The sequence below is a fragment of the Clarias gariepinus genome, chromosome 6 (assembly GCF_024256425.1).
Source record: "Clarias gariepinus isolate MV-2021 ecotype Netherlands chromosome 6, CGAR_prim_01v2, whole genome shotgun sequence".
Lineage (NCBI taxonomy): Eukaryota > Metazoa > Chordata > Actinopteri > Siluriformes > Clariidae > Clarias > Clarias gariepinus.
This window is the reverse complement of record NC_071105.1, coordinates 32,311,850-32,332,029: the sequence shown is the minus strand read 5'-3', so window position 1 is coordinate 32,332,029 and position 20,180 is coordinate 32,311,850. Positions and strand designations below refer to the sequence as shown.

At 39.5% G+C, this 20,180-nt stretch overlaps 2 protein-coding genes across 3 annotated transcripts; both read left to right on the top strand.

Moving 5' to 3' along the window:
* Positions 1-172: 172 nt before the first annotated feature.
* Positions 173-8,467, top strand: LOC128526582 (probable ATP-dependent RNA helicase DDX5). The gene is made up of 13 exons (XM_053498583.1): positions 173-340; positions 1,892-2,063; positions 2,158-2,254; positions 2,456-2,589; positions 2,830-2,895; positions 3,532-3,673; positions 3,778-3,938; positions 4,043-4,215; positions 4,307-4,417; positions 5,420-5,481; positions 5,564-5,623; positions 7,332-7,553; positions 7,707-8,467. Exons 1-13 carry the CDS (start codon positions 300-302, stop codon positions 8,099-8,101), a joined length of 1,836 nt encoding a protein of 611 aa, XP_053354558.1. The 5' UTR covers positions 173-299; the 3' UTR covers positions 8,102-8,467.
* A 2,078-nt stretch (positions 8,468-10,545) lies between these two features.
* polg2 (polymerase (DNA directed), gamma 2, accessory subunit) lies at positions 10,546-20,097 on the top strand. Of its 2 annotated transcripts, none has more exons than XM_053497613.1 (8): positions 10,546-11,134; positions 12,155-12,275; positions 13,200-13,305; positions 13,435-13,620; positions 16,394-16,534; positions 18,431-18,511; positions 18,916-19,016; positions 19,116-20,097. In XM_053497613.1, the coding sequence occupies exons 1-8, from the start codon at positions 10,696-10,698 to the stop codon at positions 19,279-19,281; spliced, it is 1,341 nt and encodes a 446-aa protein (XP_053353588.1). In that variant the 5' UTR covers positions 10,546-10,695; the 3' UTR covers positions 19,282-20,097. The 2 variants fall into 2 exon arrangements, with proteins under 2 accessions (XP_053353588.1, XP_053353589.1); XM_053497614.1 differs by having other exon boundaries at positions 19,085-19,171.
* The last annotated feature ends 83 nt before the right edge of the window (positions 20,098-20,180 follow it).

The window sequence follows — 20,180 nt, the reverse complement described above, 5'->3', positions numbered from 1 at the left end:
TCGCCTAAATGTATGTATTGATGCAAAAAAATTAATAATATAAACAAAAAACCTATACATTTCTACATTTTAAACCAAACATACCTTATAAGTAGGAGTGACCGAGTTAAGGGTTAAATGTATTGCCCTGCGCAGCGGAGTGATACAGCATGTGCATGTTCTTCTACAGCATCTGATCTGTTTTCCCCCTACCGGCCGGCATTTTACAGAAGCCATTTTATAGTCGGTCGAAGGAGCTAAATAATATATTTTCTACTGTAGAAATATCTCATTTTTGTTTTTTCATTTAAAGTTTAGGCATGCCTGGATATTCAGACAGAGACCGCGGACGAGATAGAGGGTAAGTTTATGTTAAATTTTTATTTTTACAGCAAGAAATCCAGCAGTGCTGCATCTGCTAACATACATGTTTGTAATTAACAAGTCAATAATAGTACAAATACCTTTAACTCTATGCATGTCTGTACAATTGGGTAGTGTTTTTTTTTTTTTAAACTTGTTAATTATTTAGCGTTGCGTGGTTCATTTAAAAAAAATCCATCTTACGTTGTAACTGAAATATTCAGTATATAGTATTAATATTTACAAGTAGGAAAATACTTAAGGCACTCGGTGGGTTCGTTCGTTGGCGGGGTTTTTTTTTTTTTTTTTTGAGGTCAAAATGTGGCCAAAATCTATCCGAATCCTGAATGTTTAATTTGAGTAGATATAGGGTACTACATAGGCGACCGGTGTACTTTATTTTTGAAGTGCACTTGTACACTGAGGAGGAAGCCATTTGCATTACAGCCGTGAATGTGGATTCAAAATGCCGGCTCGGGTCGGCTTTGTTCTCGCGCTGGTCAGCATTAAAATGGCAGCAGGGAATGCGCCAAATTAGGGGATATTTTTTCGACACTGGATTGAGATGCATCAAAATAGCCCCTGGTTCCAATCCACTACAAAAAGGATGTCGTTTAAACACTTAAATAACAGTAATCCGTTAGCCCCCTCTTCATGCATCATCCTGCACAGGGAGCCGGAAGTGTTTTTAGACAGTCAGTGTTGTCATGATGATGATGGTGATGATGATGATGGTGATTCGGTGGTCTTTCGTTCCTTTCTTGTGATTTAAACGTTTTCAAGTGCACAGAACGAAAAGAAAATCAAACTAGAAAACGTTTTTCTTTTGCATTAGAATGTCAACATAACATCTAGTCATTTGGCTCAAGTCCAACACCTGTGTCCTAACATGACCCCTCTCCCCCCATATCCACCCAAGACTCCCACGTGACATCCGTCATTGTTAGCTGTCATGTATGACAAAGTTAGGAACATGAAAGGAGTGGCAGAAGGGCAACAATGTAATGAGTTTGCAATAATACCACAGCTGAAGAGTATTTAAATGCAGAAGAAATTGAGGATGATGTGGATCCGGTTGCAATTTTAGACTAATGCTCAAAAGTTTGAGATCACTTGCAAATTTTTTCTGAATTTTTTTGTTTAGTAATCTGTTTTCTACATTTTACAAACTATGAAATAACACGTATGGAATTAGGTAACTGTTGTACAACAACAGTCAGTTGTTATTTTAAGACATTGAGATCAGCCTTTCTGGAATAATTCTTGCAAGAATATTATTGTCAACTGCATTGCAAAACCCATCGAGCACCATGATGAAACTGGCTTATATGATCATGAGTAGCAGATACATCTCACGGAGTTAGAAAGTGATCCCAAACTTTTGAGCATTAGTGTAAATTGGAGGCAACATTGCATAGAACCATTTGAGATCCGGTCAGAAAAAGGGTAATAAACTGAGATTACTTTTCAGGTAACAGGTCATACACCATGACTAATTGTGACAGCTAAAGATAACATACCTTACCATTGGTCTTTTTCTATATGACAGTTATGGCAGCAGCGCTCCTCGATTCGGCGGAGGCCGCAGTGGCCCTCCTCAGTCTGCGAAATTCGGCAATCCCGGTGACAGACTGCGGAAACGTCACTGGAACCTCGACGAGCTTCCTAAATTTGAGAAAAACTTCTACAAGGAGCACCCGGAAGTCACTCGGAGATCAATGGTTAGTCGGTTGTGCTATGGTGTACTCATTGTGTTTTTCCATGTTGTGCCAAATCTAATTACGATCTGTTTCTTGTTCAAAAAAAAAATAACAGCAAGAGGTAGAACAGTACCGGAGGGCAAAAGAAGTCACAGTCAAAGGCAGAGATTGCCCAAAGCCTATTATTAAATTCCATGAAGCCACCTTCCCAAGTAAGTATACAGTATTATTTTTTTCAACACATAATATTTACCACATATTTTCTCTTTTTTTCTATAGCTTTTATTGATTACAATATCTTGGGTTACTATGCTAATTGCAGAACATCTTAATTTTTGTAAAGTGCGATCCTCTGTCTTAGAGGAGTTGTAGTGTTAATGTGAGATCTCCAACACATGATATTTATGATACAGATTATGTAATGGATGTAATAAAGAAGCAGACATGGACTGAGCCCACTCCTATCCAAGCTCAAGGCTGGCCCCTGGCGCTGAGTGGAAAAGACATGGTTGGCATCGCCCAAACCGGCTCTGGAAAAACCCTGGCAGTAAGTCATCTCGTATATTTTCTTGTTCAATTTTAAAGGTTTAAGGTCCTGGAATTGCTTGATATCTTAAATTTTGGGTTTAAGATAAATTTAGAACTTTCCTATGCTCACACATGACAACCCAGTCTAGTTTCTAAATTATGTACTCTGCTCTCTAAAAACATGCCTTCAGTCATTATTGTAGACACATGAAGTAAAACAATATATATATATTTTTAAAATGCTTTCTTGTCTATACAGTACCTGCTACCAGCCATTGTGCACATCAACCACCAGCCGTTCCTCGAACATGGAGACGGACCTATTGTAAGTTTTCCATGTTTCAGTCACATGTCGGTTTTGTTCTTCCATGTCATGTTTTAAAATGAATGCTATTCATGTGAAAAGGGAGTTATAGTTATCAAAACTGTGGGTTCCACCTAATCATTAGACCAGAGGAACCCAGTTGGAATCCAGAGCATTCTGACTCCACTCTATTATTCCTGCTGTTATACCCCTATTTCACCTATGTGGTTTGACTATGCGTGGAAAGATGGAAACTTAATCACGGCGCCAAAACCTGCGGTGAATCATGATGAACCGTACTTACGGCCATTGCGTAAAACCGCGTAGGTGATATAGGGGTATTAGTAGGTAACAAATTATGGGACAAACTTCACTGAGTGAGGATGGTAGAATAATTATAAAGATCTTGACTAAAACAAGATGCTTGAGGAATCACAAAGGAGTTTTTATTTTTTGCAAAGGAAAGGTACTCTAACTAGTTACTTTTATCAGAAGGTAACACTGTATTGTAACTGTTTACTTTTTAAAGACAGTTATTTTGTAATGTAATTATTTACTTTAAAAAGTAACGTCCCCCAACATTGTTTGCTCCCATCAGTTATAAGCAGTTTAGCCTAGGTTGTTCTACACTTAACTTTGTTCCCTGACCTCTTCCAGTGCCTGGTTCTCGCCCCCACTCGTGAGCTGGCTCAGCAGGTGCAGCAGGTCGCCACGGAGTATGGTCGAGCCTCTCGCCTAAAGTCCACCTGCATCTACGGAGGAGCTCCCAAAGGACCCCAGATCCGTGACCTTGAGAGAGGTGAGGCAGGCTGATTTAGTTTAATTATGGCCAGTCCATTATTTGTTAGTTCAGGATGTATTTAAGTGCGTATATTTTTGAAATTGTTTTACTACTCCAAACAGGTGTTGAGATCTGCATTGCCACTCCTGGTCGTCTGATCGACTTTCTAGAGGCAGGAAAGACCAACCTGCGGCGCTGCACATACCTGGTGCTGGACGAGGCTGACCGCATGCTGGACATGGGCTTCGAACCACAGATCCGCAAAATTGTGGATCAGATCCGCGTAAGTGTGGACTGCTTTTACCTCCCAGCTGATGTGATTATTATTTTTTTTATTTAATAGTTTTGTTTGATCTGGGGTTTTTTTGTTGTTGTTGTTAACCTTAGCCTGACAGGCAGACTCTAATGTGGAGCGCCACTTGGCCCAAAGAGGTCCGTCAGCTGGCCGAAGATTTTCTCAAGGAGTATGTTCAGATCAACATTGGAGCTCTACAGCTCAGCGCCAACCACAACATCCTGCAGATCGTCGATGTCTGTAACGACGGAGAAAAGGATGACAAGTGAGTTTTAATGTGCATGTTGATAATAGAACAAATGCTTTTGCGTTAGTTAAAGACTGCATTACAGAGTAATTGTTTTCCCACCCGTCAGACTAATCCGCTTGCTGGAGGAGATCATGAGTGAGAAAGAGAATAAGACCATCATCTTTGTAGAGACCAAAAGACGGTGTGATGAACTGACGCGGAGGATGAGGAGAGACGGGTAAGAGCAGATTTAAGTTAGCAAACTGTGGTTCCTGTATCTACTGATAAAACAGGCTTTTTATCGGAAGTGCATTCATTTTGTTTCCTTGCTTTTAATCGTGGAGTATCATATGTTTTTTTTTTTTTTTTTGATCAAATTTACCCTTGGCAGTTACTGAACAGTTTAAGAGATCAGTATATTTTTCTTCATTAATAGGAAATAAAGAGTCAGGTTGTTTAAAAGAGTCATTACATCCTTATTTAGAGAATATTTATTAAGGTCTTCTCTGATTCTGCTGCATTCCTTAACAAAAAATAAATAAATCAATAGCACGATTATATCCACTGATCAGACATAACACTTTGACCACCCACTTTAGTACTTACACTTGAGTAGGTGCCCTTTTTGCCACCAAACTGTGTGTGCTCTGACAGCTTTCCTTTGGAGCCTGTATTGAACCCTTTCACCAGTTTGAGCTACAAAAGCTCTTCTATCGGATCAGACTACACAGGCCATCCTCAGTAAGGCTAGGTCGCCCATGTCCCTGTCGCTAATTTTCCTTCTTTGGACCACTTTTATTAGGTCCTGACCAATGCTGTCTGGGAACGTCTCACAAGAGCTGCTGTTTTGGAGTTTTGGAGTATGCAGTGGTCAGGACCTAGACAAATGAGTCCAAGGAAGGAAAACCAGTGAATCCCAGTGTAGATTAAAATAACTCTATTGTGTAGCTCAAATTGTGGAAAAGGCTAACGCTCGTTCCCATAGATTAGTGTCAGAACACGCAGTGCATTACTGTTTTGGTGGCGCCTACCTCTGAGTATTAGGTGGGTGGTCATAATGTTATGGCTAATCAGGGTATATACAATGCAGTTGCCAATAAATGATTGTGTTTAAAGTTTGATATCAAGAGCTTTTGTTTAGACTAAATTTGTGAGAGATGTGTAGATCATAAGCATGACATAAATAAATAATATTTGCTTTAATATTAAGCCTTATGTGAGGAGTACTTTTGTATTCCAGATGGCCTGCCATGGGAATTCATGGAGATAAAAGTCAGCAGGAGAGAGACTGGGTCCTGAACGGTAAGACACGTCTAGGTCACTCAAAGCACTCAGCACATGGTTATCAGCCTTCGTCTAATAATCATCCTCTTCCTATTTATAGAATTCAAGTACGGTAAAGCGTGCATCCTCATCGCGACCGACGTGGCCTCACGTGGATTAGGTCAGTATTCTGAAGATGGCCCTGTCTTTGTGTCGTCTCTTCATTTTTTTCTTTAGACAAAAAAAAAAAAAGGCAAAGGAAAAAAAATTGTTTCACTTTTAAAGAAAGTGATATTTGCTTTCTTTAACTTCTTCTCTATGCATTCTGAGTTTTTCTCACCTAAAGGTGCAGTCTTTGTGGCAGGGCCTAGGCATGACAAGTCCCAAGGCCGGCAGAGGGGGAAGGAGAAGTGTGGAAGTGAGCGACTGGTGGCCACCCAGTCGCTTAGAGAGGTGAAATTTATTAAACGCAAAAAAAGTCCGAGCTCAGCTCTGTGTGCCAGTAACCTTCAATAAGGCAGTGTGGCTAAGCCTTGGCTATGATAACCTAGCTTTTATAATCCACATCTGTTCTCTGTCCATGGATTATCTATAACGAACACATTTTGGTAACCTAGCCATCTTTCTATCTCAAACTTCCGACGAATTAAAGCTTGATGCTGTTTGTTTTTCGCCTTGCATGCAGTTTGTAAGAGCAAGAGTTGTATGGCAAGTAGGCACTTGTTTGAGATTTGGAAAGATCCTTCTCGATGCATGGATGCTTACAAGCAATAATTAAAGGTTTAGTCATTTTTCCTTCCTAACTCGAAGAGCTGGTGTTCATGGAATGGAGAGAGCAGTTTTTCAACTTCTTGTATCTCAATTGGTAAGACTGGCACATGTGTAAAGGGGCTCTGGGACACCTGTAGAGGAGCAGAATGCTTAAATCTTAGAACGACAAACAAAAAAACCCTCAAAAAGTGATCAAATCGACAGCAATGACAATCCAATTCCACGATTGAAGTTCCTCCCTCGCCTGCATTTTTCATTCTTTTCAAAAAGTCATGTCGAGACCTGCCAACGAGAGACATTTTCTCAAGTGAACACTAGCTTCTGGGAGCATCTTGCCTAGACGAGACTGTGATGAGGGATTTTGCGGTCGCTCATTAATAACCTCAAACAGAGTGGGGAGGAAGGAAGCAACTAAGCAACAGTGTTTTTCCTCCCTTCGTGTTTGTACTTTTGGCTCTTTTGGGTCCCCTCACGTTAGCCACGGTCTGTTTGGTCTGGGCAAGACAGCAGTGTGGCCTTTATTAGCGAGCTTCTTATGAGTGTGCTGAGAGGGGGGGAAAGAACATAAAAAAAAAAAAAGGACCTATAAAGCAAAAACGCCAAGACGAACGGTCCTGTGTGTGTCGGCACACGAGGAGGCAAGAGTGCGCATAGTGGCCCTACTGCGTTAGAAGCACCTGGATGTCACTTGACAATTTGTGGGGAGTTGGCTGCATTGGGAAAGGACTAGTGAATGCATACTCCTTAATGGTAAGACGTTTATTCTCATGGTTTGGTAAAGAAAAAGCGGGAGGGAGGTAGATGGTGATTTTTAGGTTTGTTTTCTGTTTACTTTTTCTTTTTTGGAATTTTGGGATTAAAGCAAATGGAGTGTGCATCCTTTCTCTCTTCCCATGGTAGTGTTCCCACTGAGACAGTTATGTTTAGTTTTTTTTTTAATCCCAGGATTTGTGCTTTAACACATCCTTGTTTTTTCCAGCGCAGCTAAGTATCCAGTAATTTTCTTGATTTCTTTGCTGTGTTTGCTAACTTGTGTTTTTCGGTGTGGTGGCTGTGGTGTGCAAAAAAAAAAAAATGCTGCCACATTCCCTTTTTTGCCACACTGCAACGCTTTACAGATGTGGAGGATGTGAAATTTGTCATCAATTATGACTACCCTAACTCCTCTGAGGACTATATTCACCGAATCGGCCGTACGGCCCGCAGTCAGAAAACGGGCACGGCCTACACCTTCTTTACGCCCAACAACATGAAACAGGCCAGTGACCTGATCTCGGTCCTGCGTGAGGCCAACCAAGCCATCAACCCCAAACTGCTCCAGATGGCAGAGGACCGAGGAGGTAAACAAAATCAATTATTTTGCTTATAGATTTATTAATATTTAATTATTATGTAAGTGAAGAAAATTCTTTACTGAAAGGCATTTATGCTTGGAGGACTCCTTTCGAAAAATTCATAAAGGATCCTGCATCGTCCTTTTTTTCCCTCTCCAGGTCGTTCCCGAGGCAGTCGGGGAAACTACAAGGACGACCGTCGGGACCGCTATTCCAGTGGGGGTAGGAGAGATTTTGGTAGCTATAGAGATAGAGACGGTGACAGGGGTTACGGTAGCGGGCCCAAAGCACAGAACGGCAGTTACAGCGGAGGCAGTAGCTACAACAAAAGTAACGGTAGTAGCAGTAATTACAGTAGCAACAGCTACAACAGCGGAGGAAACCCGAGTGCTTTTGGAAATCAGAACTTCCAGAACCAGCCATTCCAAGGGAACCAGGCACCAGCACAGAACGGAATGAACCACCCTCCATTCCCCTTTAACCCTCCACAACCCCCGCAGCAGCCTCCACAGCCCATGGTTCCCTACCCCATGCCCCCTGCTTTCCCCCAGTAGCCTAGAACCCGACTACGCATACGCGTAAACGCACACAAATACTGAAGTAACTGTTAGGCGTGTTTAAGATTAATATTATTACTATTATCATTTGTACTGTTTATTTTGCTTACAGTGAGGTTGGGGGCTTGCTTATTAGTGCACCCAATTGATTTTGAGTCCAGGTGATCTTGGTGCTGCTAGGAAACAGCGGCACTTCCTTCACCCCTATCCTTTGTCCTTGTTTTGTTACATTCCTCAGTAATTTATTTTTACTAGGTAATGTATATATTTTTGATTTGGTGTATGTTCACAGTGATATGTTTACAAAGTTTGATTTGAGGGCCATGCATGGATCCTCAAAATAAAGAGAAAAATTTCAAAGGACTTATGTGTTCCCCCTTTTTTTTTTTTTGTATTACACTTTGCTCACATGACTAGCACAAATGTTGTCAGGTGTAGTAAATCTTGAAACACGTACAGCATTAAGGGAGGACATTCTGGCATGGAGCCTATCCCAGGAGACTTGAGACACGAGGCAGGGTACACCCTGGACAGGGTGCCAATCCATCGCAGGGCACACATATACACACACTTATTTAAACGCCACAGGCAATTTGGGGACGCCTTTTAGCCTAATCTGCATGTCTTTGGACTGTGGGAGGAAACCCACCAAGCACGGTGAGAACATGCAAACTCCATGCACACGGAGAAATTGAGCCTGGCTCACATTTCATACGTAATAGAGCATCGGACCAACCACATATGAGACTGAATTTTTGATGCTCCTGTTGAGGGGTCGCCACAGTAGGCCATCTGGTCCGCTCAACAATTTGACCCAGGTTTTCTGTTGGATGCCCTTCCTGACACAATCCTTCCGCCGATCATGGGTTTGGGACCGGGCAAACCTCATGTAACACTATCCTTAAATGTGGTGGTGGTGGTAGCATCAAGGAACACTTTTTGTTCTCAGAACCTGGGCTTCTTATTAAACCTGAGGGGAGAATAAAGGGAGTAAAATCCAGAGCTGTGTTACAGGAGAGTTTGTTTGAGGGGAATATGACCGTTTGGGAGGAAACTAATCAGTAATCTCAAGAAAAATACCAGAATGGATGGATAGATAAATAAATAAGAATGTTTTTTTTCAAGTCAAAGTCTAAAGTTGAATCCCGTCCATAATCTGTAGCACTGTTGGAACATCGATATCAACATAGAAGATCCAACCAACCAGATGAAACTGGAGCAAACCGCCTGGGATGAATAGGAGAATTACGTCTGGTAATAAAGCGCAAAACATGTTTTAAATTTTATCTTTGCCACATATTCATAATTCGAGATCTCTAGTCCACCTTAAAACGCTACTGTAGTGGCATAATATATCCGGTAGATGGCGGTGGATACCTGAAAACATTTAGGCGTTATTATTTTTAATAATAATAATACGGTGTCATTTTGTTTACATTTAATTGAAGCAAAAAATTGTAGACGTATCGAACGTATAATAATAATAATAATAATAATAAACATTAACTGGGAACATAAAATAATTAGCCACAGGGAGTTTCTGGTATCTGGTCCACCTTAAAATGCTACTGTATAGGCATAATATATACAGTAGATGACGACATTTACTTCCTAGAAGAAGCTAAAAAAAATCGTAGTTCTAGAACGTATATAAATAATAATAATAATAATAATAATAATAAACATTAGCCGGGAACATAAAAAAACTCTTGGCCATAGGGAGGTTCTGGTCCATCTTAACCCGTTACTGTAGTGGCATAATATATCCGGTAGGTGGCGGTGGATACCTGAAAACATTTAGGCGTTATTATTATTAATAATAATAATACGGTGTCATTTTGTTCATTTACTTGAAGCAAAAACTCGTAGACGTATCGAACGTATAATAATAATAATAATAATAATAATAATAATAAACATTAACTGGGAACATAAAATAATTAGCCATAGGGAGTTTCTGGTATCTGGTCCACCTTAAAATGCTACAGTATAGGCATAATATATACAGTAGATGACGACATTTACTTCCTAGACGAAGCAAAAAATCGTAGTTCTAGAACGTATATAAATAATAATAATAATAATAATAATAATAATAAACATTAGCCGGGAACAATTAAAAACTCTTGGCCAGAGGGAGTTTCTGGTCCACCTTAAACCGTTACTGTAGTGGCATAATATATCCGGTAGGTGGCGGTGGATACCTGAAAACATTTAGGCGTTATTATTATTATTATTATTAATAATAATAATACGGTGGCATTTTGTTTGTTTTTGCTCTCTTAACATGCCATATGATCATGTATGTCTATTATGTAAATTATCAGTCAAAACCGACACAAATTATTACATATAAGTCGCAAGAAAATCGGCAGGTTTACACGTATAAATAATAAAAGTCTCTAATACGGAAGTTGTGTAACATTTCCGGGTCGCGTTAAAGTCGCATTATGCACGTGCAGTATCAGTTTAAAAAAAAACATACCGGAAAGTTTCCTTCATTTCACGTGTTTGAAGATGACTTTCTAATCTGTTCCTGTTGAGGTGTTGTTGTATTATTAAATTAAAGCTCAGTTGGATCAGACTGGCGGATGCTCACTTACTGTATCAGAAGACGCCTTTCTGTTTTCAGGCGCGCGAGTGTAAACCTCTCCCCCGTCCATGAGCTGCTGCAGGTGTACAGACACTACGGGGAGAGCTGTGATGGAGGAGGATCGGATCCAGCCAGGCTGATGGTGCAGCTGTTACAGCAACGCTTCTTCATCCCTCCAGATCAGCACCATGCTGTGTCTCTCCTCAGAGGCCAGGCCTGTGCTTATGGACCCTTAGGAGTGGATCTCAAAAGGAACATACTGGAGCAGTGGTGGAGTTCTGTGGTCAGATCAAGACCCCAGGTGTTTGGGATCAGCACTCTTCATGGAGTAGAGTCTAAGGGTGCAGGAGGGGATGAGAAGCTTCTCAAAGGAAGGGGTGAAAGGGTGGGTGAGGTTCTTCGACAGAGACAAGCTTTTCGGACCGGTCTCTTTCAAGGTGAGGGAAAAGGAACCGGAACCAATCCCAAAGATCCCCATTATGCAGGCTTGTTGAAGCATCACTTAAGCAAATATCAGACTGTCACCTGATGATATCGATGATCTCCTGAAGCAGCTCGAGGACAAATATTTGTCCACAAAATCTAAAACTGTGTTAAAAAGTTGTTGTTAAGAAGCCTTCAACATCGTATTAAAACCTGGAAGGATAGTGCTGAACTGGATCAAATGTATTCTGTAGAGAAATCGTAAATAGAGATCACTTAAACACTTGGTCAAGTCGCATAGTAAAGAAAAGTATAGAGCTTTCAATAATAGTTGTAGCTGTAATGAGAGCTCACAGGATTGGGACTAAACAGCTGCGTGACCATAAGAAATCTAAGGCTAATCAGAAAAATTATTCAGTTTGCTAAGGGGCATAAAGATTAGATTTAGGAGCAATGGTAAAAACAAGTCATGTGGTCCAGATTGAGCCTATTCCAAAGTGATGGTGCATCAGGGTAAGAAGGGAAGCGCGTGAAGCGAAGCAACCATCCTGTATAGTGTCCACTGTACACGCCTCTGGAGGCAGGGTTATGATCTCGGGTTGCTTCAGTTGCTCAGGTCGAGACTCAGCAAGGTTACGTGGCAATAAAATAAAGTCAGCTGACGACCTGAATGTACTACTATGTTTTTCTTCCCTGATCGCACAGGCATATTCCAGGACTCAAATTGTGAAAGAGTGGTTCTGGAAGCGTGAGGTTTCCTTTTCACACATGAACTGGACACCACATTGTGTGCTGAAGGCGACTGAATAAAAGTGTAGTGTGTGCGACTTTTTTTTTTTGGCCACGCAGCGTACTGTATATTTTTATATTATATCCAGCTCATAAAGAGGAAACCATGATGCTGAAGTTGAAAATTGTCTCATTGATCATTGTAATTGTTTGTGATATTGATCCATACACTGAGACACGCAGATGTAGGAGATCATGATCTTTTTAAACTCTTTAAGAATTCTTTAACTCATTTGCTCGGTCAGGTGCTTTGGCGCAGTGCGTCCCGTCCCTGGAGCTGATGAACAGGAAGCTGCCGTTTGGTTTGGCTGAAACTGGTCTGTGTTACCAGCCTGAGGACCACGATGACTCGGATGCAATCGGTTGGTGAGGTTTCAGGGTTTTTACTTGTATCACAATCAACTTTGGTTTGTAATAAAAGTCCTGGATGCTTGTGTTAATATGACCCTCATCTTAGCATAGATAACTAATAATAATTCAATTTGATTTGATTTGCATTATTTGTCACATGTACCTTACAGCACAGTAAAATTATTTTTCCACATATTCTAGTTAGGAAGCAGTTGTCAGAGCGCAGGTCAATTTTAATCAATGGTATCAAAGATAGTCAATGATTATTTATGCGGTTATAATGTGTATGTGGATTAGTGAGACTTGGGCGGCTCGGACTCATCGGTCATCCTTTCTTGGACTACTTTTGGACGGTACTAACCACTGTACACATCCCAGGAGAATGTATGAGGGGACATTGAGGGGAAGATCTCATTGGATCGTTTATGCTCTGGCCAACACAGAAATACCAATCAAAAATGGCTAAATACAGAATATTGTTCTCTCGAAAAACGAAAAGGCAATATTTAAAGAGCCAGTCATTTGCTTAAAAAAAATAATACTCTTATGCAGTTTTACTCAGCTATATGTAATAGCAGGAAATGCTTAATGATAGTGTTTAGAAATATAATATTCATTCTGTGTAAAATAATCTAAATAAAATAAAGGTTGGCGACTTAGATTTTTATTATTATAAATATTATTATTATTGCTGCTGTTCTGGATGTACTTGATATTATGTTTATTTTTGTCTATTTTGTTTAGTAGGTGTTAAAAGTTAATAGAAGTCTGGTATTGGTTGCTAGAGCTACCATAATGAACGATTTTTGGTTTTGTTTCTGATCATCTTTTTAAGATTCAACCTCATTCAAACACTGTTAATCTGTAAATAAGTTGGGAATCTGAGTAATACAGATCCGGTCATGTCAAGCTGATTGCTTTGGTTTTGCCGCGTGCTAGCTCTTCAGAGGTGACCGAGGCATCACTCGTGTGGTTCTGTTCCCACCGTACGTCCTCTCAGTGGCTCGACTATTGGACACGCCAGAGACTGCAGTGGTGGAGAAAGGTAAACATGCATACAGGACATTGAAACAAGCCTTGTTTTCAGAATTTGATATATTGCGTGTGGATTTTGTATATTACTGAGTAATCTTTATATTCTATGATTAAAGCTGTTAAGAAGCCTTTCATACAGTTTGCTCTAGGCCCGTCTGACTTCAGTGTTCGTGACGTTCGTGATGACGAGCTAAAACAAGGCGCGCTCCGTGGAGCCAAGGTGCTCTACAAGTTCCCCTGGGGCACAGAGACGCTGGAAACGCTGTGGATGCTCAGCGACGATGAGCTGCTCAGGAGCCACACGGGAAGTCAAGCCGACCTGCGGGTGAGCGGCGGTGTTATATCCACCTGCTGAATACATGTTGAGATTAAATGATTTTCTTATCAAAGCAAAGTATGCAATATTACTGCTGCTAGTAATCTATTGCCGAAGATTTTTACCTGCTTTATGCAATCAGAAGACACTGGAATAAAATTAGAGATCATTTTTATTTTATTAGTTCTGAATTATTTATGGATAAAACAATGTACATGTAAAGTGAGCTGTAATGGCAGGGAATCTTTCAACAACTTTTTAAAACTTCCATGTCTGGTCTCAGAGACATATACTTAAACTCTGCTTAGCCATAACATTTAAAGCATTGACAGGTTCTGTCTGTATTAAATGCTGATTATAGATTGTTTACATCGATTATGGCCAGAAGAATGGAGGAATTCATGCCCAATTTAATAAACCAAGGCCAGTCAGGCTTTATTTGTCAGCGCCAAGCACAAGATAATATTAGACGCACGTTGCATGTTATGAATCGTATTAGGAAAAACTAATTTACAATAGGGCATTTGGCAGACGCTCTTATCCAGAGCGACTTACATTTTTATCTCATTATACATCTAAGCAGTTGAGGGTTAAGGGCCTTGCTCAAGAGCCCAACAGTGGCAACTTGGTGGTTGTGGGGTTTGAACCTCGGATCTTCCGAACCGTAGTCTAATGCCTTTTAACCACTAAGCTACCTCCGGCCCCAATTAAAAGCAATGATTCTAAGTTTAGATGCTGAAAAAGCTTTTGACTCAGTTAGCTGGACATCTCTATAAGGCTATATATTGGCTTTCATGAAACTATAATTAGGAGTATACAGGCACTTTATGATAGACTGACTGCAAAAATAAGACTTAATGGATATTTATCAAAGCCATTTACATTGGAGAGAGGAACCAGGCAAGGGTGCCCATGGTCTCCTCAGCTATTTGAACCCTTAGTACAAAGCATTAGACAGGATAAAATGATTCCAAGGTATTAATATAAAAGGAGCGGTACACAAGATTGCCTGTTACGCAGATGACATACTGATTTATTTTGGAGACCCAACCAAATCTTTACCTCAACTCATGGGACAATTTCAGAACTCGGGACTCTGGATATAAGTTAAATATTGAACAAACAGAAGTAATTTCATATAACTATATTCCTCCTGCAAATATCAAAGACACATTTACATTAAAATGGCGTACAAAATCTTTTAAATATTTGGGTATTTAATTGACAAAAGACATAGAAAAAATATAAAAAAAAGAATTTTCATTCATTAACACACAAAATTTGAGAAGATCTAACTAGATGGAATTTTATTCCTTTTCTTAGCTTTAGCTCAAGGATTGAAGCAGTTAAAATGAACATATTACCAACATTTTTATACATATTTCAATGTTTACCCGTAGAAATAACTGCAAAACAATTCATAGAATGGGATGAAATGTTTTCTCAATTCATTTGGCAAGGAAAAAAAGCCCAGAGTGCGCTTTAAAACTTTGCTATTGCCAAAGAATAAAGGAGGATGGGCTCTTCCCTCACTAAAAGATTATTATATAGCAGCACTAATTGAGACCGTGGTGAACTGGTGTAACCCACATTATCATGCTAAGATATGGAAGATATGGAAAGATATATATTTCAAAGAATACAAACGGCCAAATACAGTAATATTCCTCCAAAATGTTGGCGAAATTGTGGATGTAATGAAGCAAACCATTATCATATATTTTGGGAATGCCTACATATTCAAGAATACTGGAAAGAAATACAAGATGCTCTTGAACATATCTTTGGAAGAAACATACCTCTGGAAAGTAAATTGCTGTATTTTGGCTGTATATATCCAGATATAGTAACAGCACATGATAAATACTTGATGGGTGTGCTTCTGGCAGCCAGCAAGAAAGCATTCACACGTAAATGGTTAAACCAAGAGAAACCAACTTTAGATAATTGGATAGATGTGACTGTAGAGATTTATACGATGAAAAAGATCACTTTTTTGGTCAATTTAAAGAAGAATTCCTGAGAAAATGGAGGAAATAGGTTGAATACGTATTAGAAAGAAGGCCTGATTTCGTGGCTGTAAATGATTAATAAAAGATGGGTACTATTCTATATGGAATTGATTTAGGACAAATGTTCTCACCCTGGATGTATACAGTATAGTTTTCTTTGTTCTCCTCTTTTTCCCCCCATTCTTTGCTTTACTGTGAAACAGTTTAATGAAAGCTGAGTATAATTTATAGCTTAAACATATTGTTTTATTGTATGTAACTTGAAATATGCTATATAACTGTTTAATTCACAATAATTAAAAATAAAATAAAGCATTGACAGGTAAAGTGAATAACACTGATTTCTGATGATAGTTCGGATATATTAGGCAGAAAGTAAACAGTACGAATCAGTTCAAAATGGAAGGTCTTCTGTGGTGTTCCTAGTATGCAGTTTTTCGTTCCTTCCAAAATAGTCCAAGTAAGAACAGTTGGTGAACTGGAGGCCAAGTCACGGATGTCCAAGGCTCGTTAATCTGCATCAAAGAGAATTAAAGGCTACCCTGTTTTGGTCAGTCCCTCTGAAGAGCTTCTATAGCACAATTTGCTGAAAAAGTTTCAGGAAGGGTGTCGGAACCCATAGTGCACCTGGGGCTGCATAGGCACAGACCTAAAATTGTTTCAGACCAAGTGTTGACCCCATGGTAGTGGCTTCTTTCAGCAGGATAATGCGCCCTACTCAGGCATTTCCTGCAATCGTTCTAACTCAAGCTTATTCTCTTTGTTTACAGTGCAGAGATGGGAAGAAACTCATTGTGCCTCATGTCATCTCTCTAAGTGCAAACGTGGATAGAGGACTCCTGGCTGTCCTCTTTAACTCTTTACAGCACATCGAGAAAGTGGACAGCAAGCAGAGACTTCATCAGAGAACAGTATGTCATTTCACAAGAGATTTTTAATTTATATATTGGGCTTGACTGTTTCATTAAAATTTAGTAACTTGGAGTTGAGTGATGCTCAAGGTCTTGCGTAAGGACACAAAATTCTGATTGGGAAATCCAGAGCTTTGATCGCTGCCCAGGTTCATGCATTAAGCTAAACCTGTTGATAATTAATACCGTTTCTTATTTCCAGTGAACAGAAAAAAAAGTCAGAATGGTGAAATTATTGGGCAAAGGAAACAACTAAGGGGATTTTAAAATATTTGACTAGGTTAAGAGCCCTTCAGTACATCATTAAAACTATTAAGGATTTGTGCTAAACTGTCAATTTTGTGGAAGAAATGTGGTCAGAAAAATCATGTATGGAGATCACTTAAACACTTCACGTTGCATGGTAAAAAAAAACAACATTAAAAATCGTAGCTATGTTTTATGGAGAAAGTAAGTACACGGAACTCAGGATTGGATTTAAAAAAGGCTTGAATTTGCTAAGGAGCATAAAGCTTGGATTTGGAGCAATGGAAAAAGATCATGAGTCCAGATTCACCCTCTCCTAGAGTAATGGGGGCATCCAGTGGCGGCTGGTGAAAATTTTTCCTGGTGGGGCTGATGTGACAAAATATTTCTTTGCTTAGTCCAATATAAGAATTAAAATCAACAGTCAGACGATGATTACAATTAACAGTAATGATTTAATCTCCTCCTCAAAATCACCAGTTTCACAGATAAAGTAAATAAACAAATTTCCATTGTATAATACGCCATGCATGCTTAAGAGAGTATCAAATACAATAATCAACATCAAAGGGTATGATCAGCTGGATCACCTTTCAAGCAAAGTTGCATCTCAAAGTGGTTCACACAAAGAAAAACAGTTTTAAAAATGCAATTTAACACAACAGTCTAAAACGGGTATATTAATAAGGATCTCACCGAATTTGGTGGAAACTGCTCTTCGCTCGTTAAGTTCGCCATCATTACTCTGATTAACCGCGCCTCTCTCTGATTGGCCGTGCCTCAAAAGAAAAAAAAACTTAAATCTCGCGGTATTTTCTGCTGCTTGGGGCAGAATTTCCAGCGCCCCAAGACCATAAAATTCTGAGAAACTGATTGGCCGCATATTTATTAACTTACCCTAGCAACAGTACATGACGGGCTATTTGGCTGCACTCAGGGGCGCTTTTTCTCAGCGCCCCATGACAGAAACGATACAAGTCTGTCTGTGGAAATTCACTGGTGAATGAATGTCACTAGGTGGGAAATGTTGTATATGTTATTCATATCGCATGTAGGCACATACTGGTGGGTAAACCGAATTTAAAAACTTAATTTGTAAAAATATATTTCACATTTTTAGCCCCTCTTATCAGGGAGGGCGGTGCCCCAGCGCCCCCTATGGGCCGGCCGCCACTGGGGGCATCGCTCGATTTCCCTGACATACCCATCATACATAGTGTCCATTGTACAAGCCTCTGGAGGTAGTATTGTGATCTGGATTTGCTTTAATTGGTCAGGTCTAGGCCCAGCAATGTCTTGTGGAACTAAAATTAAGTCAGCTGTTGACCTGAATGTACTGAATGAGCAGGGTATCACATCAAAGTTTTTCTTCCCTGATTTTTGAAAGAATGGTTCTGGGAGCAGGAGGAATCATTTGCTCACATAAACTGGTCACCACATTGTCATTATTATTTAATGGAATTTATTATTATTATTATTTTTGCCCAAGCAGTGTAAAAATGAGCATCTGAGATACAGTGTACATGCTGTAGCTTCAAGTAAAAAGCAAATGTAAAGATGTTGAAAACCTGTTTCATGCCATATGGAACATGCATGCATGGGGGGAATCAACAAGGCAACCCTGCTTAGATCTTTCTCTGATTTCTCCAGGTGTTGAAGCTACATCCTGCTTTAGCTCCTGTTAAAGTGGCACTGGACATGGGCAAAGGATCCATCTCTGAGCTCAGACAGGTAGTTAATGCCAGCATTTTCATTTTGTTTATGCTCCATATACAATCCTGAACATAAGAGAACCTAGATGGGAGTCGTACAATTGGTTTAGATAATTTAAGTGGAGAATATTAACATTTCATTTCCTCTAGTTTTCCCTATCTTAATGCAAAGGGGCTTAAAAATGACCCACCTGATATCTTCACATCTTGTTTCCCCCCAAAGTCACCAACTACTGTATGATTTCCTGATCTAGCTTTGTCTTAAAGTCTCCTTTACATCACACAACTTTTATAGAACACCAGCCCTGACAATAACGCTGGCTTTAAGTTAACATCATGACAAGATGTTCATTTATCAGGGATCACATGTTTTGTCTCTTTTTTTTTTTATATGTAATTTTGATAACAATCATCTTCTCCAAGGTGTGTGAAGGTCTGCTTCAAGAACTCCTAGAAGAAGGGATCAGTGCATGGCCTGGATACATGGACACCACGCTTTCCTCCATGGACAAACTCCACACCAAGTGAGAACTCCTTCGGTGTCTTTACAACATATTTACGCTTACCCCACTGCAGATAACCTGGCCATCAGTCATACGTCTTGGGTGCTGTGTGTACTGTAGGTATGACGAGATGGGCGTGCTGTTTACAGTGATGGTTGGAGAGAACACTCTGGAGAACGGGCTCCTGCTGGTTCGCAACCGAGACACTACCGTCAGAGAGACTATGCACATCTCCGAGATCAGGCAGTTTATTCTTACATACATATCAACTGCAGAGAAAGTCTGATCCGCTACTTACCAGACGTTTTGTATTTCACGGACTTGTTGAGCCATAATGGTATTGTATTATAGTTTATTACTTTGACACTGATCAGTGTTTAATCTGTTATTAAAGAAAAGCTCCTCCATATTAAATATGTTGATACCAAAATATTAATGATGTGTTTATTGATTCCAGTGCTAGATATATTGTGCTAGTTTTGGTTATTTGGGTTGTTCGCTTTAGTATGACGGGGCACATTGCAAGAAGTTTTTTCTTTTCAACAATATTTTTATTATATTTTTTTATTGCCAGCCTTACATGTCTAAGAAATGGTTTCTAAACTAATGAACAGTAAAGTAGGTCTGCTAAAAAATAAAAAATAAAATTTTTTTTAACTTCTTTTTATAAGCCTCATGTCCATATGTACTACAAGGATAGACATGAAGCTTATGAAATGAAGCGAAAAAGATCTGGGTTTTTTTTGTATGCAAAGAAAAAAGAGGGGGAAAAAGTGAAAAACACTTTTATACTTTTTAAAATGTGCACAAGTAGATCAAGCATTTAAGGTGTAAACAAAAAAAATGTCAACTTTAAATTTAATTACTGAAGATCATATTGATTCTCTTGATATGCTTGCTTAATGCTGCATAAAATGTTGCTTTAAAAGACCCTTAAAAGCTTTTGTCATGTTATTATGAAATATCACGTAAGGTAAACTAAGACCCACATAATTATCTACAAATAAACACAGAAATGTATGTATTTGTGATTTTTGCACTTCTGTTTAATGAACTAAGTAAATCTGCTGTATCAATAAAAGTACCTCAGGGCACGGTGCTAATTCCAAAAAACCCCGCCCCCTCTCTGTGATTGGCCTGTAGTATCCCGTTTTCCGCGCCGTGACTGGTTAATAGTACAGAACC

Bases quoted from the DNA above. Each gene is read 5' to 3' on its own strand.
- LOC128526582 (XM_053498583.1), top strand. From the start codon at position 300: ATGCCTGGATATTCAGACAGAGACCGCGGACGAGATAGAGG. The intron at 4,216-4,306 runs GTGAGTTTTAAT...CCCACCCGTCAG, and splicing joins GACGGAGAAAAGGATGACAA to ACTAATCCGCTTGCTGGAGG. The intron at 5,624-7,331 runs GTCAGTATTCTG...AACGCTTTACAG, and splicing joins CGTGGCCTCACGTGGATTAG to ATGTGGAGGATGTGAAATTT.
- polg2 (XM_053497613.1), top strand. From the start codon at position 10,696: ATGCTCACTTACTGTATCAGAAGACGCCTTTCTGTTTTCAGGCGCGCG. The intron at 11,135-12,154 runs GTGAGGGAAAAG...TTGCTCGGTCAG, and splicing joins TCGGACCGGTCTCTTTCAAG to GTGCTTTGGCGCAGTGCGTC. The intron at 12,276-13,199 runs GTGAGGTTTCAG...GCCGCGTGCTAG, and splicing joins GACTCGGATGCAATCGGTTG to CTCTTCAGAGGTGACCGAGG.